Source organism: Chamaea fasciata, unplaced genomic scaffold, assembly GCF_029207755.1.
Source record: "Chamaea fasciata isolate MVZ Bird 193981 ecotype frontalis unplaced genomic scaffold, bChaFas1.0.hap1 SCAF_6, whole genome shotgun sequence".
Lineage (NCBI taxonomy): Eukaryota > Metazoa > Chordata > Aves > Passeriformes > Sylviidae > Chamaea > Chamaea fasciata.
This window is the reverse complement of record NW_027094091.1, coordinates 47,878,534-47,904,262: the sequence shown is the minus strand read 5'-3', so window position 1 is coordinate 47,904,262 and position 25,729 is coordinate 47,878,534. Positions and strand designations below refer to the sequence as shown.

The 25,729-nt window shown below is 42.4% G+C and overlaps 1 protein-coding gene and 1 long non-coding RNA gene across 3 annotated transcripts in view; one reads left to right on the top strand and one right to left on the bottom strand.

Annotated features, from left to right (window-relative positions):
* Positions 1–5,867, top strand: part of TET2 (tet methylcytosine dioxygenase 2) — a 70,730-nt gene extending 64,863 nt beyond the window's left edge. Inside the window, exon 10 of one of the 2 annotated variants that reach the window (XM_066186289.1) lies at positions 1,111–5,867. In XM_066186289.1, the coding sequence (XP_066042386.1) occupies positions 1,111–2,501 (1,391 nt within the window). In that variant the 3' untranslated portion in view covers positions 2,502–5,867. Of the gene's footprint in view, positions 1–1,092 lie in introns of both variants that reach the window. The other variant, XM_066186288.1, reaches the window with a different exon arrangement.
* LOC136291321 (uncharacterized) lies at positions 3,928–20,571 on the bottom strand. Its single transcript, XR_010721489.1, has 4 exons — positions 20,393–20,571; positions 12,314–12,394; positions 11,317–11,501; positions 3,928–4,003 (listed from the first exon to the last, which is right to left on the bottom strand). It is a non-coding gene; the product is annotated as an uncharacterized lncRNA (long non-coding RNA).
* Between the last annotated feature and the right edge of the window lie 5,158 nt (positions 20,572–25,729).

Here is a 25,729-nt window from a genome sequence, read left to right as displayed (position 1 = left end):
CAGAGAAGAAAAAATAAAGAAAAGTTGCAATGAGAAACCTTTTCCTGTTGGATAGTAAACACTTGTAGAAATCTAGAAACAAACTCTGCTTGCCATCCATTGTATTGTAAAGTATCTTTAAAAGGACTAGTAGTGCTAGAAGCCATGAAGAGAAGTGTGTGGTGCTGCTGCCAAAGAATGACCTACACATCCCTCAGATGCCTCCCACTGTTACAGAGAACCTTCTTATTTCAGGAGATGCGAGCATAACCTCTTTATCACAATTATACTCTCTGCCTCAAGACCAAAAGCAAAGCAGGTTTTCCGTAGTGGAGTAAGTTTATGTCAGTTCTCAGCAGCAGATTTGAGAGTCCTGAGCAAAGCAGTTATCACTATTATAACTAAAAGGAGTTATATATTATTTTATTGTTGCAGCAGTTTCCCCAGAGAGGAAAAAAGCATGCAGGGCCATGCAGGGCCACCCAGAAGGTCACTGAAATACCTATGAATAGAAGTCAGCTGTCCCATGACCAAGGCAAGGGTTGTGACCATTAAATGATGCCATTGCACTTTAATGAATGGTATTTTTGCTCTTATGTCTTCAGTTAATGTCACTTATTACTGCACTGTTCTGTCTATCAGTGACTGTTGGTTTTAACATACTGCTAGGGACATTGCTTGCAGTCAGTTTTATTCATGTAGATGAGAAGAATTATTTATTCTTGGGGAAATGAAAGTCACTTTGTGCACGGCTGTTTGGGAGCACTTTGATGCTCCATTTCATGGGCTACTTAAAAGATGATTCAACTCTTTGGATTTTGTGCATGTGACTCTGAACAGACTGCACTGTCCTTTTTTCCCCCCATGTCCACTAGCATCTGATCTCATTGGATACAGGCCAAAAAGGAAGAGTAGCCTTAGTATTTATTCAGCTTCTTAAAGGATGGTGTTTGAGATATCAGAAAGGGAGAGTCTGTTAATGAATCTACTTTTCTTAGAAATTTCATAATAAAGTATTTAATTTGTTGGGTGGGTGGTTGGTTGGTTTGGGGCTTTTTTTTTTTTAAGCCTATTTGTTGTGTGGTTGTTTGTTTTTCCTTTTTACATCTACAGATCTTTTACGTCTTTCAGGACCAGCCACACAACAGCAGCAGCAGCAACATCCACAGCGCTCTCTCCCTAACAACCCTCAGTCAAATTCCATTAATTCTTACTCGGGTTCAGGTTCTGCAAATCTCTATGGAAGGTTGCCTAATCCAGCCAATGCTTATCCAAACTCTTCGTACACTTCAGATCCATATGGAGGGTCCAATCCCATGAACCTCTATACAACCTCATCACAGTCTGCGGGGTCTTATTTGAATTCTTCCAGTCCCATGAACCCTTATTCAGGATCTTTATGTCAAAATAACCAATATCCCCCTTACCACTGCAATGGAAACATAGCTATGGACAACTGCCCCTCTTACTTGGGCTCCTACTCTTCCCAGCATCAACACATGGACTTGTATAGTTGCCAGAGCCAAGACCATATGTCTAAACTAAGTCTACCACCCATTCAAACATTATACCAGCATAGGTTTGGGAATAACCAGAGTTTTAGTCCCAAGTACTTGAATTATGGAAACCAAAATATGCAGGTAGACTCCTTCAGTAATTGCACCATTAGACCAAATTTACACCATGTAGGGCCATTTTCCTCTTACTCAACCCATGAGGCCAATGGCCATTTTATGGAGGTTGCCTCAAGGTTAAAATCTAATCTGGGTAATCCAAGTATAGATTATGCCTCCATGAGTAAAACAGGTGAACATCATCACATGCAACCCCCTCCACATTTATCACATGACTACCATTCTGCTCCAAGTATGTTTAGTGGACCTCCTAATTCACTGCATCTCCAAAATAAGGATAATGAAATGATTTCACATGCAGTTAATGGTTTGTCTAACATGCTTCCAGGTCAAAACCATGACAGGACTACTCCTCAGGGTGGTTTAGATAAAACTGATGTGCTGAATCCAGAAAAAGCAGAGGATCCCGATGAAGTCTGGTCAGATAGCGAGCAGAACTTTCTGGATCCAGATATTGGAGGAGTGGCAGTTGCTCCATCTCATGGGTCAATTCTCATAGAGTGTGCAAAACGCGAGCTCCATGCAACGACTCCCTTAAAAAATCCCAACAGGAACCATCCCACCAGAATATCCCTTGTATTTTACCAGCACAAGAGCATGAATGAGCCAAAACATGGTCTGGCTCTGTGGGAGGCAAAAATGGCTGAGAAGGCAAGAGAGAAAGAAGAGGAATGTGAGAAGTACGGCCCAGACTACGTGCCTCAGAAAACCTACGGCAAAAAAGCCAAGCGGGAGCCTGCAGAGCCCCACGAGCCCTCTGAGCCAACGTACCTGCGCTTCATCAAGTCCCTGGCACAAAGGACACTGTCAGTCACCACAGACTCCACCGTAACCACATCTCCATATGCCTTTACACGGGTTACAGGGCCTTACAACCGATATATCTGACTTCACACCTTTGTTGGTTACCTCATTTGAAAAAACACCTTGTCACTAGGGTAATAGGTGCTTTAGGTTTCATGGAAGGCAAGGGTGGAGAGGAAAACAGTGTTTTTATGGAACTCATTGGTGAAAGAAGCCTCAGCACACCAGCAAAAAGAGGTAAATCTCACTAGAGCACTTGTTTTCCACTGATTTTTAAGTGGTCACAGATGGCATGTAGGAAACAAGACCAAAGCATCCTATGCAAAAAAAAAAAAAAAAAAAAAAAAAAAAAATTAAAAAAGCAGAAGAAGAAAATAAAAGGAGCGAAAAAAGGAGAGAACACAACAAAGTGTTTCACAATTTACATTGGTAAACACTGCCTCTATTACTGAAAGAGATAATCTGCAAATGGAATTTTTTTTTCCTTAGAGTTTTGCACATCTGTGGCCACTTTTAATGTCATCAAGTTTGCATAGTCATGGAACAGGAGCAAAAAAACCCCTAAAAAAATACTGTAGTATTACAACTGCAGGAATCTTAAAATAACATCTGGTGCTGAATCTATGATGTACTGAAATACTGGAATTATGGCTTTTTAACATGCAGTTTTTACTGTAATCTTAATAGTATTTTGATTTTATTTAACAAAATAGATAAGTATAAGACAAATAGACAGCAAAACACTGAATTTGTTTGAATATTCTAAAACCATGGTGCTATCTAAAAGAATGGTGTCTTTATTTTATCAGTCAAACAGTTAATGCCTTTATAACAAAATGTCAATGATGTAGTCAAATGTTCTTCAGCAACAGGGAGGACCTTTTCATTCATGTATGTATTGAATTTACCTGGTGTTAAAATAAGCTTACTTTTTAACATATGGGAATTACAAAGACCTCTGGATTTTGCTCATCCAGTCAAGTCCTAGAAAAGGACAATAAAATAGAGAGAGAGATATTTTTTTTAAAATAGTGTTTCAAAAGCACTTTGTCTACCTAAGCTTAGCAACTTGAACAATGCTAAGGTACTAAGACATTAAAAAAAAAGAGTTTACTTTGATTTTAAAATGCAAAGATAATTTTTTTAAACTAAAAAAGCTTTTAAATACTTTTGGTTTAGCCATGCATCAGCTAGTGGGCTACATATCCATTTTTAATACAGTCAGTTATGGTAAAAATGGGGCTTACTGGATATAAGGGAATACTTTAGTACACAAAACACATTTTTTTCTGGTGCTCATCTCACACAGCTATACTGTAAACTGTTTTCTACAATTATTATGACAAGTTCATTGCTCAAATATGTACAGTTTTAAGGAAAGAATTTTATATTAACCACAGGTAATAATTAGCAGCATGCAACAAACTACACCTAGTTAGCTTGGGCTTCTGCTGTTTCTAGAGATCTGTGCGCTCCCACTGTGGAATGGCAGAACTGCTTTTGTGTTGATAATTATGTACATTGTGGTGCAAGTCATTTCTTGGTGCAAGTGGCCTCTTTTCCAGGAAGACTGAGCAGACCGATGCCTACACAAGATGAATGAAACAGGGTTAGTTCTGTACGATTCCGTGGATTAATAGGAAAAAAAAAATAGGCAGCTGGCTTGCTGTGGTGGTTTTAAATCATTAATTTCTATTAAAAAAAAGCAGGAGAGTTGTATAGTAAATTAAATTGTAAACAAGACTTTTTTAACGCAATGCTTTAGTATTTTAGTACTGTAAAAATATTAAATCTATATATATTTGGGTTTTGAGCTGAATTCACATCATGGTGCTACTCAGCCTGCTACAAATATATCATAATGTGAGCTAAAAATACATTAAAAGGTTTGAGTGATGTTCCTACTTGTCATATACCTCAACACTAGTTTGGCAATAGGATATTGAACTGAGTGTGAAAGTTTATATATTGTATACCATCTTTTTCCCCCCAATAGCCTTTGAAAAAAAACAAAAAACAAAAAACTAAACAAAAAAACTCTCAATACTTGACATTTTAGCAAGTATAACTTGAACTTCAACTTGTTGGGGTTTTTTTTCTTTTTTTTTTGGTTCTAAAAATTCAGGGATATTTCAGCTCATGTTCTCCTATGCCAACGTGTCACCTGTGTGTATGTAAAGCTGTTGTAGGTTAAATATATTATTCTTGGGGTTTTTGTTTTTGTTTTGTTTTGGTTTTTTTCAGGGATTTAATGTTTTTCTTTTGAATCCCTTCTCTTATTTTTCTTGTACATGTATTGTGTAACTAAAACTAATTTTGTAAATTTGTTAGCTCTTTATTGTAACAGAAGTGTTTAAGAGATTTAGAATGTTTTGACTGTTTCAGATGATTAAACAAAAAGAAAGTAGAATGCACTGAGCTGATTAAAGGGAAAAATGTAAGGCAGGGGTTTGGCAAGTGACTGTTTGCTAGAGTTGTTCAAGTCACTCTCTAAACAAGGTTTCTTGAATACTGTAATGAATAAAATAAAATATTAAAAGGTACAGTCTGTACAAGGGCTTCCCTAAACATGCAAATCTCCATGTCCCAGCTATATCTTGTGCAATATACTGTAAGATTAAGTTTGGTCAAAAGAAATTCTACCCAACAGAATCACAACCTAACTCAAGTAAATCAAAGGAGGCCTTTGGGTTTAATGGTCAAATATTTATTATGGTAATTCTGTTTTTTCTCAGTCTGTGACTTTATCCACTCATTGAAACAAAAGTTTTGCCTTTTTGAAAAAAAAAAAAAAAGATTATATGTCAGATTAAGTAAATCATTATGTATCTTCATCTTTTGGTGATTTTTTTAAAATCCTATATAATTCATGTAATCCATAGTAGATGTTTGGTTAATATGCCGTGCACTGTCATTTGCCAAACTGCTGGCAACAGGAGCAGGAAACTTAGTTGGTGAATCAGTTTTGTATTGTAAATACCTGAGCTGTAATTTTTGGTGTACAGAACCCTGCCTCAGTTGGAATGAATGACAAAGCAGACAGAGTTGCTTGTATAGGATTATCAGGTTGACTATAGCCATACTTGAAGATGTTTCTGAGAGTTGTCAACTTTACTTGAATGAATTTTTCATCTTGATTGACGCACAGCAGTACAAAGTTCACTTCTAAAGCTAGTGGTTAACTTGTGTAGGAAACTTTAGCAGTTTGACACTAAGGTAATGAACTTCTGTGTGCATTTTCTATGCTTATGTTCTACTTTTTTTTTTACTTTAGTTTCATTCATTTTCATGAGATGTTTGGTATGTCTATAAAAAGAATCTGAGGATGGTTATAAATACTGTAAGTATTGTAATGTAATGCAGGTTATTTGAAAGCTGTTTATTATTATATCATTCCTGATAACGCTGAGATGTGGGTGTTTTTAATAAAATTTATATTTATTTAATGCACTCTAAGTCTGTCTTGCAGAAACTTGTCCTTCCTTGTCATTTTTACCAGCTAACAACAAAGCAGGCATCACACTCAAACGAAGTGCATCACTGGGGACTTCAAAACAGGAAGCCTAGGCATCACATTTATTCCTAGTTCTGCTTTGACTCTTACCTCTAACAGGTTGGGACACAGGCTGCTGAGCCCAGGCTACTGCTCCATAGAAGTTGTGTTTATAGGGAAGGAAGGAGGCATTTTTATGGGCAGGAAGAGACGGTAGAGCTTAATTGCTGGTTTTCCATTGGTGTTTGTGTACACAAATGAATATGGCATATTCACTGTTCCAGTGCCCCCACTGCTGAAGTAACAGCCACAAATGCACACCTAGCAGAGGCAGGACAAGGGGGAGACTAAGCTTTCACTGTTTTGTTTAGGATGTTTAGGTGTACCTACTTTATTTGAAATCACTCCCAAATGATGGGATGCACCAACAAATAGTATTGTGCCGGGGAGGGTTAGACTGGATGTTAGGAAAAATTTCATCACCAAGAGGGTTGTAAGATTGGAAAAGGCTGTCCGGGGAAGTGGTTGAGTAACCATCCCTGGAGCTATTCAAAAGAGTTGTACACGTGGCACCTGGGGACATGGTTTAGTGATGGACTTGGCAGAGTAAGTTTACAGTTGGACTTAATGACATTAACTGTCTTTTCCAACCTAAATTATTCTGTGACCAAGAAAAACCCCAAAACTATAAAAGCCGAAAACCTTAGGTATAATCTAAATCACTCACAAGCTAGGGAAAAGCAGAAGCAGTAAGAAAGTCTGTCTGAATCAATACCAGGACATACATTCATGGAGGCATCAGACAAAAGCTTCATCTCCTGGTCCCTTTGTTTAGCGTCAGGGGGTATCAGGACTGAATTCTTAAATAGCCTGTTCTGTGGAAAAGACAGAAATTGCTCTCTCCACAGTTGCAAAATGTTTCTGTGACAATTGCAAGAATTCTCAAGTTTCCTTTTTTAAGAGCCTGAGGTTGTTGTCAGCACTGGTCATGCCATCCATCAATGCCACACACCTTGTAAAGCCTCCCTGCTATGCCATTCAGATCACTCAGTGTCTTGGGAATGTGGCGATTTAAAATTCAGCAATCTGTAATGTTCTCCCCTAGCTCTCAGTATATTCCCAGATGGGAATGTCTTTAGGCAGGCTAGCACCCTGCAGCAGCCAAGTGTTGCTCTTTTCTGTGCACAGGTGCACTTTGCTGCATCAGCCAGCTGAACAGACGGAGGCACGGGCTTTAACAGAGCTCTTGCAGCCCTTTAGCCTTCCTTGGAAAAGAATCCTGCCATTAACGAACATCCCCACTGGCTGCCTTTCAGCATAATTTCTTAAGTGCACTTCCTGAGATCTCATTCCGGAGGTGCTAACACGGCACAATGTGTTCATAGCCAAGACCACAGAGAAGTCAAACCAGACCTTCCCATGGCACTTGTCCCAGGAAAAAAGGCTCTTCCTGACACTTGGGCAGTCTGCTCCTGTGCCTCGGGGGACCACAACAAGGCACCGCTGACTGTCACCACCCAAACCACTGGCTGTAGCAGCCGTGCAGTGGTAACAACTGGGAATGCCCAGCTGAGCATACAAGTAACTTCTGCCCCACCTTTTGTCTTCACTTCCCCATCTGCTCTGTCATTTCCCACCTTTTGACATCTCACAGAGAGGACAATACAGCTTTTTTAATGGGAACGACTGGAAAGCCTGTGGTGACAAGCCAAACCAAGGTGAACAAACCCCAAGCAAAAATTAAGAGCAACAGGTGATGATGCTCAGAGATATGGAAAAGCATCCAACACAAAAAGGATGAAAGAAAAACCCAACATATTTCTCTTGGAGAAGCAAAGCAACTTACAGAAGACAGGGATTAAGTCGTGGGCAATGGTGGTTTCTCCAAATGCACATTTTCAACACACTTTCAAACGGGAAATATTCAAGAAAAGCTCAAATCTTTTCACTCAAGTAGAGCTCCAAGCAGAGGAACAAGACCATGGGTTCAAACATGAACCCTGTGGTTTACCCTGTCTGCAAAACAAAGCCTATAGAAACGCACATTCTCTTGCCCTTAGGCTGTTCCCAAGAGCAAGGCCCTGCCAGCAGAGCTCTCTGTTACTTCTACACTTGCGTGACGAGTGCCAGGCCAAACCTGCAAAGGCTTGCTGGTAATCCAGCAGCACTGATACTAGAACTGGCACATATCATTTCAGCAGCCCATTAATACTCTGTTATTTAATGGACACTGAAACATTTCTTTTTCCTGAAAAGATGCATCTGTCAGGTTCCTGTTATACCAAATTCTGTTTACCTAATGCAGACACAACTAATAATTTTGAGGCACATTTTGTCTCAGAGGACTGACAGTTCCACCCCCACTAACCCATGAGCCACAATGACTGCTCTCCATGTATTACTCTGTGAGACACTGCTTTCCAACTATGTTTATGCATTGAGTCCATTTACTGTGACCTGCAAATGATTCCCTAAGTTAGTTTAATTAGGGAAAATACTGTGCTAGGAGAGATTCTTGCAGAACTTGGGAGATAAGTCAGCTCTATGTTTTACTTGCCCCACCTCTAACCAGCAAAGGGAGTATCTGTCATCAGCACAGAAAGTGCTGATGATTTAAAGAAACAAAAAATGGTCATTTTTAGAGGGAAGCAAAATCTCGCACTGTGGGCAAGAACGTGAGAAAGAAGGAAGAGGTCTGTTAAAGATCTACTGCTGTCCTTTCTGATGGGAGAACACTGAAGCTGGAAGCTGCTTACTTGACTTGGATGTTGCAACATGGGGCACTTAAGCCCCAGACAAACACCATTGTCACTGCAGCAGAGTAGGAGCCAGGGGCCCCTGTCCATGCAGGGGGACACAAAGGAGGGATCCTCAGATGCTAGGCCATGGAGAAGGGAATGACATACTTCCAACAACACGCTGTAAAAACATCTCCAAAATTTTTCTGTTTAAAAATCTCTTTATTCTTGACTTCAGAAGGTCTCCTTCCTTGCAAGTTTGTGAGAACAAGGCACCATTCTTTCTCCCCCAAAACCATTTTGTCATTAGTTCAGGTGTTTGGAGTACTCACAACCTTGGCACTCGGGTCCTCCATATCTGAACAGATTCTGATCATCATCATTCTAAAAGACTTGAAGTACTTGGGGTACACACAAGCACACTCCATCAACCCCCTCCATCCCACATCACAAAGAAATGCCTCCCACCATTATATGAAGGAGTGAGGGAAGCCTGCTGTTCTACTTCCTTTTAAGATGGGGTTTAATAATCATCTTGAAACCAGTGCCACCCTCTTGTTTCATAGCTCCAGCAGAAGCAGAACATCACTGCTGGAAGCAGCCACAGGAAGGTTTCCAGGGATTTTTCTTTTACAACCCAAACAAGCCAATCTAGGTTAACCCATTTCTCCCACTCAAGATTTGCTTCAACTACCACATTAAATACTTGGTCTTCATAGTATTTTACATAAGGAAAACCATCCCAGGCTAGGTACATTTCCTCCTAATGTCATGGCAACACAGCTGTACACTCCTAAATCACAGCAGAAAAGCCAGCCTGGCAGGAACAGCTTGGGATTGTGGTTCAGCTTCCTTTTAGTTTCCACTAAAACTAAACTTCCTTTTAGTTTCCAGTTGCAGTAGCAACTGGAACCTCATTGCATTTTCAGGCGTAATCATCCTCTTATTTTTCTGCTCCCATTGTGATTATTTGTAAAAATGACAGCACCATTATCTTCTTCTTTGTAAGGCTTCATGCAGACCACTTTGTTAAAGAGATTTAACTGGAGGGGATGGCTAAAGTGCAGTCTGCTCTGAAAAGGGCTGGGTAAAGTGGCATCCTGGGGCTCCCAGTCTGCATTTCAATTATTGTTGTAGGCCAATGTACCCGATTTGGAAATGGGGGGGTGGCATCCCCCCCCCCACCCCCGCATCTATCCCTCCCCTAACAGATGCAACAGATGTCCTCTGACTGGCCCTTCTCCCCACCTGTGTAGTCTTGGCTCTGTTAACATTTGTACAGGCACAAAGCTGGTCAGATGGCAGCAATCCAGTTCTAATTAATGGGAGCAAATGGTTTGTTATAAACAGAGGAAGGGTTGGCATGGGGGAAGGTGACAGATGTCAAGCAAAGGGAAAACATCTATTAGCTGTTCTGTCCTCCACTGCCACCCCAGAGCATTTGTTTTGCATGACAGCCCTTCAGTTGAGGCCATGGTTTAAAACATCCAGACTCCAAATATTGGATCTGTATTCGAACATTTGCAGCATGCACACAGCCTTCCTAAGACAGGATACTGGGAGAGACTGTATAAGGCAGAATTTTAAAACTTCAGGCTTGCTCTCCAGGAATTTATACAGTCTTATAATCAGTAACCCTGGCAAATCTCCCCTCTATCTCTTCTGTGAACACTCTCCATACCAGAAGCAAGCAAGCATTTTGTCAGAGGGCTGCACTTTGCAGGCATTTATTCTCCCAGGTCTTAAGATGAAAATCACAGCTCATTTGCACAAAAGAATTCCAGTACCTCTGGCACAGGATGCAGCCAAGAGCAGCTGTTTCCACCTTCACCCAGCTCCTGCAGGAGCCTTAGGCGAGCTGCACAAACTCCTCAGCTGAGCTGCTCCAGGGAAGACAGGGACCAAGTCCATGGCACAGTGTACATGCATCACACAGGACACTCTGGGCTACTCTTGTCCACAATGCCAGGCAAGAAATTCTAACTAGCACAGAGGAAAGTCACATATAGTAAGACAATGCTGCTGTGAGAGGATGCCAGGTGATAGCAGCCAAACCAAAGCAGTAGAGGGAGAAGGGAGTCTGACAGTTCCTGGGGCACTCAAATTGCCAGGCACAAATCCCAGCCACATAATGTGACAAGGCAAAGGTAAGCCGCTCTCATAGGACTACCAAGACAACATTTAGAACTGCTCTCTTGGTAATTTTCTGAGCAGCAACACACTGGCATTTTTCAGAAGGATTTGCATCGCAGGACTCCTAGCCCCAGCACAGGCAGACCATAGTTTCCAAGTTAAATCAAATTGAAAACCAGATGTACTTTTGACAAGGAAACCAGGTCAAGTGTAGCCACAAGGTTTCAGATCTCCTGCAGCTGTGCCTGTTACATGAAGAAAGCAGTGCTGCCTCCTCCTCCACCACATTCTCTGTAGCTGCACAGCAGCAGCTGCTTCCTTGGGAAAGCCAGGCAAGCAGTTTAGTTACACATTCTCAGACTCCTCCCAGAAAAACACATTTTAAGTGTTTTTTGGGAGATAAGAAAAAGAAAACTACACAAAGCCTGAAGAGAACAAGTTTACATGAATTCAGCAAGTATTTCTATGTGCTCTCTTCATGCATTTGCAGTTAGGCACTAAGGAACTACCCAGATACACAGCTAAGCATACATACCACAGAGTCACAGAGGATTGGTCAGGCTGGAAGGGACCACAGTGGCTCATCTGGTCCAACCTCCCAGCTCCAGCAGGGTCATCCCAGAGCACATTGCGCAGGATTGCATCCAGAGGATTCTTGAATATCTCCAGCGAGGGAGACTCCACAGCCTCTCTGGTCAATCTGTTCCAGTGCTCAGTCACCTGCACAGTAAAAAAGGTTCCTCCATATGTTCAGGTGGAACTTCCTGTGCATTGGTTTCTGCCTCTTCCCTTTGGTCCTATTGCTTGGCATCACTGAGCAGAGCCTGGCTCCATCCCCTTGACACCCTCCCTCCAGATGCTTATAAACACTGATGTCCCCTCTCTGCTGTCTCCTCCCGAGGCTGAACAGACCCAGCTCCCTCAGCGCTTCCTCACAGGAGACGCTCCAGTCCCTTCATTGCCTTTGTGGTCTCTGCTGGACCCACTCCAGGAGCTCCACATCCCTCCTGTGCTGAGGAGCCCAGAGCTGGACAAAGCACTCCAGATGTGCCTCAACAGGGCTGAGCAGAGGGGCAGGATCACATCCTTCAACCTGTGGCAGTGTTCTTCCTAATCCATCCCAGGATACCAATGGCCTTCTTGGCCACAAGGACACACTGCTGGTTTATGGGCAACTTGTTCACCAAGACACCGAGGTCCTCCACAGAGCTGCTTCCAACAGGTCAGCCCCAGCCTGTGCTGGTACCTGAGGTTATTCTTCCCTATGCACATGGTCAGGTACAGCTGACATTTAACTATCTGGGAATATAAGAAGTCACTTTCTTCCTCTTCCTAAGAAAGCACTTTGCTGCCAGTTGATAGTCACAAGTAACATGTGGCTCTTAAGTTACACTGTGAAGATCCTTCTACAGAGAAAGCCATGGATTGACACTCTAGGAAAGCCAGTGCCCTCTTTTAGAAGGGTTATGGGTCAGACTTGTGCTGATAAACAAACCAAAGGTTTGCTGCATATGTGATACCTGCCTGCTTACCTCTAAAGCACAGACCAAGCAGTGAGCAGACACTTTGATCCATGGAAGGTCCTGCTGCTAGCAAGTATTGCCAAACAACTCCTGCAAAAGAGCAAACAAAGTGCTTGCCTGTTCAGTTAACACTGATCAACTACAGTTAAGAAGAGAGATTATACAGTACACAACCTCTTGCCACAGAGGCTGGAAAGATATCTCCTGCCTACCACACACACACAAACATCTTCCCAAATGCAACTGGGTTCCTGTTAGGAAGCATGGTCACTGTTTTTAAATGACTGCCAGAAGAGATTCAAGCCTTCTGTGCAAGGGAAAGAGCATTAGTCCAAGGCTTGCCTCTTCTCGAGGAAGGGGAGGCACTCTCCTCCTGCCACTCAATCCAAATTATAATAATGCCTGTGCTGGGCCAGAGGGAGAGAACTATGCCTACGGGGAAGCATGACTCTGTAGTATGGGAATGAAGAGCTTTGCTGCCTGTTCTCATTTCTGCTTATGGATGTGATGTCAATATTAAACAGCACATTTAAAGACAGTGCTCAGAAATAGCACTTGACCCCTGCCTTCCTCTTCACAGGCAAGCACCTTCCCCTGTAGGCTCCCTCCTTTCCCAGCTACAATTCAAAAGCAGCCAGAACAGAGGTGTGATGCTTGTCAGGAGCTTGGCTCCCCCGAGCAATGAGTCTACTTTGATCACAGCTTAGGGAAAGGAACTCTTCATTTTGGGGTCAGGTGACATTTCCCTATGAGCTGTGCTGTGGGACTCCCATTCTAAGCAGTCCTGAGTGGGTATGAAAGGAAAATCCAGCTGGTCATAGATGTTAGGAAGGTTCCTCACCTCCAAGTGTAAGTAGCAACTGAACAGGGAACAGACAGACTGCAGTCTGTGTTTCAGCATCTAAACTCTGCTTAGAACCTACTTTAGGTATCCAAGCCCCTAAACTCAGTTTTTAGGTCACAGCTCCTTTCCAAAAGGTTCTGCTTCAAACCACATGAGAATTTCACAGCAATAAACACATTATCAATTTAAGTGTTCGGATACTGTGGTAACAGCACCTGATTTTTGTGTGCTTGAACTGGGCGAGCTCAACTGCTTTTTTTCTGTTTATGTTAACTTTCTTTTTTCCTGCTTTAAACTTCCACTCTTATGAGGTAAGCCCTATAAAAACACTTGGTTTTTCCTCATCTTTGCTTTTAAAGTACCTCCTTTGGAGAACTGTTCCATTGTCAAGCAGTTTATTAAAAAAAAAGTAGAAAAAGGATGGGTGAGGGAGAATGAATGAAAGAGATGGCTTTCTATAAAATCTTCCAGCTCATCTAGTCCAGCTTAAAGCAGGTATAGACAAGAATAGCTGCTCAGTGTGCATGTAAAATTGTTTCACTAAATGTGGAAGGGAAAGCATTGATTCAGTCTCATAGACATGAGAAGTCAGGATTGCACAGAGTTGCCATTAGTGCTCTTGCTGCTGTGAAATCTGAAAGGAGTGGAACAGCCACTCGCTCAGAGGCCAACATAAAGGCAATGAAGGAAGCCAAAATTACTCTTCTGAATTTCCTCTCACTACTGCTATAATTGGGCACCCCAAGGTATTTTCTTCTTGTTCACAATGCTGAGCAGTCGAACCCATCACTGCATACATAGTAGACAGCACAAAACTGACAGCTTTTTCGTGGATTTTTCATAATATGGTCAATCAAATATTTCACTGCGACCAATAAAATCCTATGTGCATCATCAAAACATGGGAAAGATGATGAACAGAAAAAAAACAACCCAAAACACTAAAAAACCCCAGAAACAGAGATGCAGATCTACTTACTGCTTTTTCTCCAGTAGAAGTCCATACAAAATTGTTTCATTTCCAATTCTAATCACATCAAGTACTGGCAAGGGGAAGAATCTAAATCCCATTGGCCAGAATCAACTTTCAGCTGGAGATGTGCCACACAATTCAAGAACCATGCTTGTAGCTGCCTCAACAGCCAGAGCCGTGTAACAGGACTGGCTCTCAGCATTACAGGTACACTGAACTCCCATGTCTGGAAATAACAGCATGAAGCACTAAACAAAGCAGCCCCCCGTGCAAACTTTACCAGCTTGCAGTGAACTGCCCCAAATGTCAAGCTGAAAGTGCATCTTGCCACTGGCTGACAGCTCTGCAGGCAGAAAGGCCCTATCCCAGCTCATGAGCACTGGCCTCCAAAGAGCTGATGGGAACTGCAAATGGCCCGGGGGAAAGGTGTTTTCTACTCAAATGCATTCTTTGACCCATTGGGGTAGGATAATCAGAGGTGAAGACATTAAAATTCTCTTCCTCCAGTGTAAATCCATGCGTGCAGAAAGCAAAACCTCCCCATCACTGTGGTTGAAGGGCCCTTAACTTTAGAGCTGGACTTGATGATCACTGTGGGTCCCTTCCAACTCACAACATTTTGCAAAAGAGCGAGGCAAATCTTGAATTCTATAGAAAATATGTGGCCAAATACACTACAAACTCTTGGAACCTTAAAAGGTTTCAAGCTGTGCATGCTGAAAACCTTGGAAAGCCACCTGATTATTGGAATATAAACAGGTACTTCAGCTACTTTTTAACATCTCACATTAACTAGCCAACACTCAGCTGGCCACTTTGAGAAGTATTTGAGTGCAGACTAACTGTGGATCAGACCACAGTAACATCCATTTCCATAATTATTGAAACTTTTTTTTTCTTTCCCCCAATTACTGATGTACAAAGTAAAAAGTAGGGGTTTTTTCTGCAATTTTTGATTTCTCACAAAACAGTCCAGAAACACTGCAAAACCTAAGTTTTGGGATATAAGTAGTAGAGATTCTGGGAACTGGTTATGAAATGCAGAGCTTTCTCAGAGCCTTGCTTTACAAGGCTGAGCTCAGCAAGCAAGGTCTGTTTCAGACAGTGCTGCTCTGACCCTCTTGCCCTTTTAAGATCCAAGAAACTCTCACAACAGCCTAGTTCCCCAAAGGTCCAAAAAGCAATTCATAAAGTTTGAAAGCACTAAGATGACAGTGGATATAGGACTTGTGGGAAAGTTCAAGGCAAGACAATGCAGCCATTCTGCAGAGTGCTACAGAACAACCATGAAGGTGCAAGAACTGACACAGAAGCAAGTGAACTGCCCTCACCCTTGCCCATTAGTCAGCAGTACAACAACTGGGCAGTGTTTGCACAACTCCAGCCAGGCTCACCACAGTTTTTACTCCAAGATGCACACAAGCTACACTGAACCAGAAGCACCATCTGGTAATTGCTACCAATCACAGTAAGACATGGAGTGGGGATTTCTGAGTGGATCACATGTGACAGAGGAAAGGCTGGCCTGAAAGAAAGAAAAAGGAAAATGCTCCATCTCATTCAATATTCTCCTTACAGAAAAAGAAAAAAACAACCGTAACAGAAATAGTGAAAAATAGCACAATTCTGGCATAACACAGAAAGGGGAAGGAGAGGGAGAACAGTCTGAGGAGAGAAACTGTGACTGTCTTTTGCTATGGATGAGATTTCACCATTGCCTGTTACAAAGCTGAAGGAGTCAGGCCGAGACAAAGAGTATCATTTACACTGCAAAGGCAACCTTCTGAGTGTCGGGTTTCTCCATGGGCCTCATAAGCAGGGACCTGAACACAAACCATGACCAGACAGCACTACCTACAGACCAGCCCCAGTCTGGTGTAAAGTGCATCCGTGGGAATGGCAGAGAAATCAATCCTGGCAGCCAGAATTCAGTCTTCAGAGCTGCAGCACAGGACTACCGGGACGTAAGTAAAAACCACAAAACACTCCCAATTCTATGCAGGGCTCTGGGATTTTCTACAGCTTGCAAATTCCTCCAGGGATCTGAAGATTTCCTTCTTTGCATCCATTTTCAGGTGCTGAAGAGATATATTTGCACAACCGTAGCAATGCACCCCCACACCTTAGCAGGTGTTCCCATATTAGGAAAGGATTTGGGTTTCATTCTTTGTTTCACTTATAAGGCAAAGAACCAGGAACTTCGATGATCTTCTCAACATAAGAGGCCTTGTGCCAGGACAAAGGCACCTGTTGGATTCTTGAAATATAACTCAATAACTATAGCTATTTCTATTGGGCAGCATGCCAAAAAACCCACCTTGATCATTACATACTTAAAGGAGAGCACAGAGACTCTCAGTGCATTTTCAGGGTGCGATAGCAGGTTTGGATCCTCCCTGCACCATGCACAGCTTTTACTCTTCTGTTTTGTATAGTTTATTATTTTCATCTTTATTAAAACTTTTTGCTTTTCGAACACCTCCGATCATGCTGTCTGACTATTTTTATAAGCCATTTCTGAGGCTGCAGGCAACCCTCAGAGTGTGACACACCTTTGTGGCACTAACAACATTCTGGCCACATGCAGAAACACATCACACAACAGGTTGGAAACAGATTTCTCCTAACCCTCCTAAGGGAAGGAGGGTCTTTAGTAAACACCATTTCACAGGCTGATACTTCTGCTTGGGACACCCAGACTTTTAGGCATCAGTTACAAGACCTCTTACATTCTAAGAAATCCTGCTTTCCTCATCCCTCAATAGTCTCAGACCTTTAAACCTCACTGCACTGTGATTACAGCTTTGCAGGAGCCTTTCAGAACTGTCACCTCTTCTACCAGGCCCACCTCTCTGACTCAACAGCATCAGCTGGCAAAGAAATTTTAAAAGCAAAGATAACATGCCATTCTGAGATCTATTAGGTGAATTCTACTTGTCATAGTGCTATTTCTGTTCACAGTGGAATATTTTAATAAAATGTACACTTGTGCACTACCTTCCATCAGTCAAAAAAAAGCCCAAACCTGCTTATGCCTTCATGACATTTTCCTGCCATGGATCTTTAATACTGTGGCCATTGATACTAATCCCAGGAAATAAACAAAAGCTTTCAACCATCAACAGGAGGTCACATAGGACCCTACAAGGGAATACCATACCAGCTTTTGCAGACACCAAAATGCTCGTCAGTCAGAGTTTCCAGAAGAATCATACCTATGAGCCCCCTTCATTCCCCTCCTCTCTTTTTGTTTAATCCCCTCTAGCCCCCTTCACAGCAACTCAATAACCTGTTTATCATGCCTACAGAAACCAGTATTATAAAAAGAATACTTGTGACCTGCAAGAAAATTAATAAAAAGCTTATCTCACAGAGTGGCAAGGAATGGGATCTAAACCAAGACGCTATGTAGGACTCAAAATTCACTGAAATGCATTGTGACCCTTTTATATCTTCCATTTTAAGAGAAACAAAAAAAATGAACAATAAAGCCCCTCACTCTGGATACTTTGAAAGGAAAGTCAGTGAACAACACTCTCTTCAAGTACTCTCACATGGGAGCCACACCTGAACTTAAAATTTTTGAATTTAAGACATCTTGAAAATCAGAAAGTTAAAATGGACCTGGGGATGGCTAATTCCCTTGGGCTGGAAGATGGCACGATGACTGCCTAGCTAATAAAAATAAATTATATTCAGGAAGTCTAGGAAAAAAGTAATAGACTCTAATGTAACTAGCAAACAGGAGGTAAGGAAACCCAAGGAACAAATGCCATGCCTCCTCACACATTAGAAGCAAGTCAGTACCGCTCTTCTTCAATGTCTTTCACAAGAAGAAAACACCTACACTTCAGCAGCCAAAACAGACCTCTTGTAAAATGGCCTGACTCATTCTGGATACAGTCAGCAGGCAAGTTTATTTATTTGGTCAACTGGCATTAGGTTGTGTAAACAGTGTGAGATCACCAGGTTCCTTCACCTGCCCCACACCAGTCTTGCTCACGCTGGGCTTGTCCCCATTGGAACGGGGACATAGCATTGCTAAGGAGCACTCCCAAGTCTCCACCCTGCCCAACTGGGAACTGTCTCAGTTTGAATAGTTACACTTCTAACATACTTCTCCCTTATCAGCTGAAGGCAGAGGTTTCACCCTGCAAAGTAAATGCTTGCAAGCTCCACAGGAAAAGAGTCTAAGCTGTGATTCCTTCTGTAAGGCACAGAAAGCATTAACATTGTGAGTAAACAAAGAGAAAGGTCAGTAGCAGCCAGTTAATAAACTAATTCATGCTTCATAACTGAAACTCAGTCCCAAAGTTAGTAAAGATCTAGCTAAAACCTGAAATGTTTCCACATGCAGGAAGCATCTCAGATTTCTCTTTGGTAACTCAGGATTCAATGGCATCATTCCCCTTGACAGGAGGTTTTACCTGTTTCCTTGGGCCCCAAGACACTAACCTAATTTAAATATACGAGCTCTTGTGCTCAATCACGTATTTACTTCCAAAATGCGTTATTACACTAACAAAACAGCCTTACCAATGCTGTATTTAAAAAAAAACAAAACAAAATAAAAACACCCAAACCAAAAAAAAACCTCAACAAAACAACCCAAAACGACCCCCCCCCCCCCCAAAAAAAAAACAACAAACCAGACCCAACAGAAAATCATTAGCTGTAAGAGCATTTAATCACAGCCTGAAAAAGGTTAAATGCAGGAGCAGACATGTCCATACATCACAGAAGCCCTTTTTAACTTCCAGCGACAACACAGACAAGCCTTTCACTTTCTCACGGCCCGTCAGAAGAGCCCTAATCACAGCCTCACACTCATTCCCTCGCCCATCAAACCAGACCAGAACAGATGCCACACCCTCATCACGGCCCATCCTTGGGTTGGCTCAGGGAACGCCTCCAGCCAAGGAGCCTGAGACAATATTACAGACCCTCTCCCCGGCTATTTTATCACATGTGGAGCACAGAAAGAACGTACATAGTTACACCACAGCACATCCCAGAGTGGTTTTATAATTTCCCAACTGGATTACGTTTTTATTTAATGGGTTTTTAAAATTTCTTCTTCTAGCAGTCACATAGTAAAAACAATCAACGAAAAAAAACCCAAAATCCAACTATCCCTTATCAGTTACTAAGTGCTTTATTACACAAAGTATTTTCACATATTTCAGTGATTTCTTTTCTGACAGTGCTGAGGGCTAACAGCAAGGAATTCAGCCACAGTGGAACCTGAGCAGCTCCACAGGTAGCATTGCAGGGTCTAACCAAACACTGGGCCTTAAGTGGAACTTGGGACTGTGTCAACAGAATCACTGAGTTTACTCAAAGTCCAAAGACAATCAGGTTCCTCAGGAGATGCAGGCAAGTGGCAGAGCCCAGCCTCCCGGGGACCTTCAGGTCTTTATGAAGAAGCCTCATCACTGGTCTATGATGCACATCCTCTGATTAAAAGAAGACACCTCTAGTCCTACTTTAAAGGCTGGAGTCATGGCTTTTGGACCGTGACTGATTTGGCACTTAGCTGAGATGTGGTAGATTAGGTCTTAAACCCTCTCTACTTGGGAGGGGATCCAATTCTATAATTCTTAGTTCCCAAGAAAGCATCCTAACACTTAAGCTAACAGTATCCCAGGGCCTGAACTTTCTCCTCTCTTCCAGTGGGTGCCCATGCATTTGTCATTATATGGAGAAGAGCATGGAACACTAGAGCATCCCTCTTCAGATACAGGCACTCAGACTACACATCTCTCAGGTCGCAAGATTAATTCAAAAAGTTGGATGAAGGCTGGTCCCACTGAACAGCCAATTGTTTCCACCTCACTGGAAAACTTCACTGTAAGGCACAAGGCAAGGACTCCAAGCCCTGAGCCCAAGGAAGGAGTTAAATTGCTGCCTCCTCACAATTACCTACTACTGTAATCTCCTTTCCCCTTTTATTGAGCTTTACATTTCAGCCACAGCTGCCATTTCATGATGGGAATGACACTTCCACAGCACCAGAGCAACGATACCCAAGATGGCTATAAAGACCAAGTCCTGCTAAATCCTGTCAGAGCAGTCACACTACAGGGAAGAGTTACACATACTCTGAGGTGCAAACATGGTGAGAAGGATAAGAAGCAACAGAAAAGCCAGTGGTTACTGCTCTCCAACACACTCTGAAAATCCTTCAAATTTTAAGCTTCAAGATTTCTTGCCAGTTATGCTGCTCAGTGCCTTCCACACATGCCAGTAGTAGGTATTAAACTGAACTCACCTTCTCAGCTTGCTTTCCCCTAAAAGCTGCCATGCTGTACCTTGGAAAGAGGTCTCCTCTCCTTTGCTCTTATTTTGTACCCTCACTTAAGAGGCAGCAGGTGTACCCTGGGAAGGGAAAACCCTCCCCTCACTGCTGGAGAGCAGCCCCCAGTCCAGTGCTGGACTAGTCCCAGTCACACCCACTCTGCCCAGCTGCAAACCCTCTCAATCAGCTAACAGAGAGCAGGTGAACACATTACTAAAAATCTCTAGTATTGTGTCAAAACCAGAGCAATTTCAGCTGGGTGCTCTCCTCCTCAGCAATGCCTGTCATTTTCACCAATAAACTGAAATACTGCGCCCATGACCGATTCTGTCTCACAGGTGTGCCAGTTTAAAAAAGTGGAAATGACAAAACCTGCTTCTTGCATTCCTCACAGTTAATTGGATTTAACTGGGTGGGGAGGAAGGGAAGTCTCTCTGTGCTGGTTTGGTTACTTTCTGTGAAATGGTGTAATTCAGCTTCTCCCTGACACTACAGAACCCAGCTATGCCTTGCTTAACAGCAAAATCCTATTCTGGGAGTCCAGACGGTTTCTGTGGCTCCACAGCAGACTGTCTGAGACTGCTGTCTGGGACACAGAAGCATAATTATACTAATTATGAGAGAGAAAAGATAATAGATACAGAAGTTCTTTTCCCTAATCAGCTCTAGGTCAAATCTTTACCTACAGCTAACAAGGAAATAATCTATTAATAAGCCCACATCAGGAACCAGCATAGTCACAGCAGTGCAAACACAGAAAGTCATAATTTGCAACATATGGGTTAGAGCTACATTTTTTTAAAACTGCAGTCTTGGGTTTATTTAACTAAAGACATTATTATCTTTAAACTGCAACTGCCTTGGTGCTTGGTCTTTGCTTAGAAAGAAAGGATCCACCTAAAGCAGTAAATACAATATACTGAAATTTCAGAGCTAGGGCTACCAGAACAAATGCTGAAAGTCCAAATCAGCCTCTGAAAATGCCAATGCATTATATCAGGTATTTGGAAAACACTTTTTCTTACGTCTTCTGCTAAGCATGTTGCTTATTCAAGAGAAAGATGCCATCCATTCTAGAAGGATGCTAATGCATTTATCACAGGACTCTGGGTGTTAGACCATCCCAGGCAGCTCAGAGCATTCTAGAGAAAGTGGACTGGTTTTTTCTTGTATGACTATTTTATTGTGTACTCCATATACAAATAGAAGACTAAGAAATTGATTGACAAAAATATCAGTGCAGACTTTGGATATGCTACAGCTAGATTTTTTTTTGTAACAGCCGGTAGACGTCCCACCAGCAGCTGAAGTGCAACGGGATGCAAAGAACTCATTGTCAGTGCTGTCACCTGTGTTTCTAAGAGCATGGTGATGCACACATTAGAAGCTATCCTGGCTATGCCTCAGAGCTGTTGCTGTGACTGATAAGCTTTTCAGGGTAGCTAGCTGCAAGCAAGCCTGCTTCTTTTGTTTTTTTTCTTCCAGGGAAGAAACAATTGCACAGATGCAAATCACAACTGACAGGTGCTCTGCCGGCAGCCTGCAGTGAAGGTGGGACACGGGGTCCGGGCTTTATGGTAGCTCCTCTAATTCTATTTCAACTGTCATAACTATGTAGTTATTGGGGGAGTTAATGTATATTTAATATGCAGCCTGCTGGGAGGAAGGTTTGGGAAGAAACCAGTGCCAAATGCTACTTTTCCTCTGTACAAGCACATGTACTTCCAAAGTATTGTGGTGTTAATGTCCCCTAAGGAGCAAGCTGTTAATCTATTTGTGGACCTAGGTTTTTGGCACAGCAGGGCTGCACAAAAGGACATAAAACTATTGCATTCTCCAGATTTTGCAGCAGAAGCAACAGTTGTGATTTCAGCAAGTAAGTCCCCCATGCAATGTGCAGGAAAGAGTGCTCTCGGGTTTCTTCTCCACTGGAATGCCCACCCAGGGATGCCAATTCTCGGGTTTGGTTTTCTTTTCCCGAGATTTCAGGTGGTGGCTCGAGTGAGCCTTTTTTGCCCTCTGAAGGCCCCGAGCCAGATGAGAGAAAGAAGTGGAGTCTTCAAGGTCTTATTTTTCTTTTTTGGTTTCTTGCGTTGTTTATTGTTTCTTGTCTTACAATATTCTCTGTGCCCGGCCGAGATGTTCACAGCTGCTCGGACACAGGATGACTCCCCCTACGATGGGAGGTTGCTACCCTTTATACAGACAACTGCGTACATCTTATTTATAACTATGTGCCAATGCCTATTACTTATACTAAAGGGGTCAATTCTACTCTGACCCAATCTCCTTTAACTACTTTGTGCCACCATCACCAGAAGATGGAGGTCAGGGGAGAAGAAGGAAGGAAGGACTCAGGGCAACACGCTAAATCCACCATCTTGTTCCCCATGCACCTACATACTAAGAATCCTAAAACTACAAAATTTTCCACCCTGTGACACACTACACTGCTGTCTGTCACATCTTTGTGACTTGTAATTCTTCTCTCAGTGTTAGAACCTTTTTCCGTGGGCTGAAGTCAAATACTGTGTCTCTCTGGGCTCTGTAGAGCCAGGGTCTACAACCCCCCTGTAGAGATTCCAGACCCCCCCGTACAGATCTCAAACCCTCTTGCTCGGGTCCCAGACCTCTCTGCTGAGGTCTGTGGCCTCCCAGGGCGCCCAAAGGAATGCCCTGGGCTCCAACAGAGTGCAGTCCATACAAACTGCTCTCTGCAACATGAGCTGGTTCAACCAGCACCAGGGAGCACTGAGGAGGGAGAAGCTCCTTAAATCCCTCTCTTCAAGGGGCTCAGGCTGTTCATGCAGGTCAACAGGAGGCAATTCAGCATGTTGAGCTCTGCCCTGCCTACCCCTTTGCTCTCATGAGGAAGGGCAACATCTCTACTACACAGCATGAGCAGAGGAAGCAGCAGTTTCCTTGCCTTTCCTTAGCGGTTACAGCACTCATTCAGGATGTGGGAATAAAACAGAGTTCCGCGTCTACACGCTGGAACTCAGATCCATCTGTTCAGTTTTGCAAGGGCTGAATTTCCGCAGAAACTGGAGAACTGAACACTCTGAACCATTGTGTAAAACGACCTGTCTGGAAGCTGCTTGGATGGAGCACTGCAGGGAGAGCGGTGGGTCTATGGCTCAGGTGACACAGATGAGCCACGGCACTTAGCCATGAAGAAAAAAACAGAGGTGTTTCTGAGAATGGCAATAGCAGGACTGTCCAAGTCCAAGGATTTATGTGTGAAAACCAAGGATCTTATAGTTTCCAAATTCAGATGGCCACAAGCGGGCTGCAATAGGAGCTGTATTAGTTCTTCGTGCAGACCAGTGCTTGTGACTTCCATGCTCCAAATCAGAGGCAGGACAGACAGCATTTCATGTCCATGATAATCAGGCCCACCAGAACAGAGCCCAAGCACAGTGCTTCCCAACAACCCAGACATAAAAAAATCATAGGACTATCTGTTCATTGAGAAGATTAAACAAACAACATCCAAGGCCACACTTGCTTCCCTGTTACTTTTAAAACTTCCCAAAAAGAAACAATGCTAAAACTGTGTATCTGCTAATAACTTGCCTGTAATTTCCCATGTTTTTTGGCCGACCAGCAATCCAGGATTGCAGCCTGAGCAACACTCAAATAATGATGGTTCTTCAACTACTACCATCCTTTTCTAAAAATATTTAATTTCTGAAAATAATGGGGAACAACTATCCAAAGCCAGGCAAGGCAGTATCTCATCTTGTGTTAAGAAAAGTCTGACAACCTCATGTCAAAGACAGAGGTCACAGCTGCTTTGTTTGTGATCACAGTTAAGAGTTCAGAGACAAATAAGGAAAGCACTCACTGGAATTGTTAGGTTCAGCTGGGAGAATGGGAGAACTAGCTTACACTCTAAACAGGATAAACCAGCTCCTACCGGTTTACATAAAACACCCTAAATAACAATGCCAAGACCACGTGTCAAGTCACTGAACCAACAGAGCACAAGATCAAATTGCTGTTGGATAATCAACAGGGCCTCTGGGCCAGACTGTGCCTATCTTTAAAGAACTGGTATTCACCTACTGATTCTTTAAGGTATCTCATGCTCTTACACCCTAATTTTCTTTATAAAATCTTAGAATGCCAAAAAGATGGTAAAGTACAAACATAGTATGGAGAACATCTAATCTCTGTTCAAATGCACTTTTTTGTGGCTATCACAGGACCCTCAACATACACAGGATGGTGCTAAGCACTGCACTCCTCCTGAGTCCCCTCCTCACAACCCTGCATTTCTATTATCTTCTAGACTCTCATCCAGCTGACGTGACCTTGGCTGGTGTGCAGAAATTACTTTATACTGCTACATACTGAATTTAAACATATCTGCAGTGCACTGTGTTTCTGGTCTGTCTGGCTCAGGCAGCTTTGCCTCAGTACGTTCCTATGCTTTTATTTCTGTACTGCAGCAACCATTCACTGTTCCATTCTTAAATATCATTCTAGAAATGACAGAGCAGAAGTCCATTTTTATTTGTACCAGCAATTACTGATCACTGCTTGCTTGTCAGGGGTGCTTTTGGGGTGGTTTGCTTGTTCCTGAGTTTTTGGGGCTTTTTAGGGAAAGGATTCTGTTTTGATTTGAAAACAGGAGAAAGAGAAGGGAAAGTAATTGTTATCTTTAAATATCTGTGTCCATGAAAGCTGTGTGCTCTTTTTCAAGTAATGCAAGTTATTTCCTGCCTTTTTATTTGTGATTGCAATTATTCCTATGTTGATAATGCAGGAGTCAGAAGCCAATCTCCTTGCTTTTAACTATGTTGACCATGCAAAGCAGATTTTAATCTAAACAATAAGCAGATTGAAGCCAGAAATAAATGCTGGTCTTCAAGTAAAGGAAGCCTACAGGATATTCCCAAAGTAATACTTTTCAGGATTGGTTCCACTGATCCACTGATATATGTTAGTTGAAATAAATTGGCAACAGTTCCCTTATTGACAATAACAGAAACCACAGTAATTGCAATCATGATTTCCATTTCCTAACATTTATAGAGACCACCAGTTTTTTGGGCTTTCTGCCTTGTGGTTTTTTCTCCTAAGTGATTACACAGCATAAACGTAGTTAAACAGAGGATCCAAAATGCATCTGCCCACCTTTGTCAGTGCTACATTTCCCTTGACTTGTTTAGTAAAAAACAAATTGCATTCCAGATTTATGGGGTCTGAAAAAAAGCCATTAGTGAGAATTTGATTTGCATAATTAAAGCATAAGCATGGAAAGTAAATGTTATTTATTATGACAAAAAACAACAAAATTGAAGT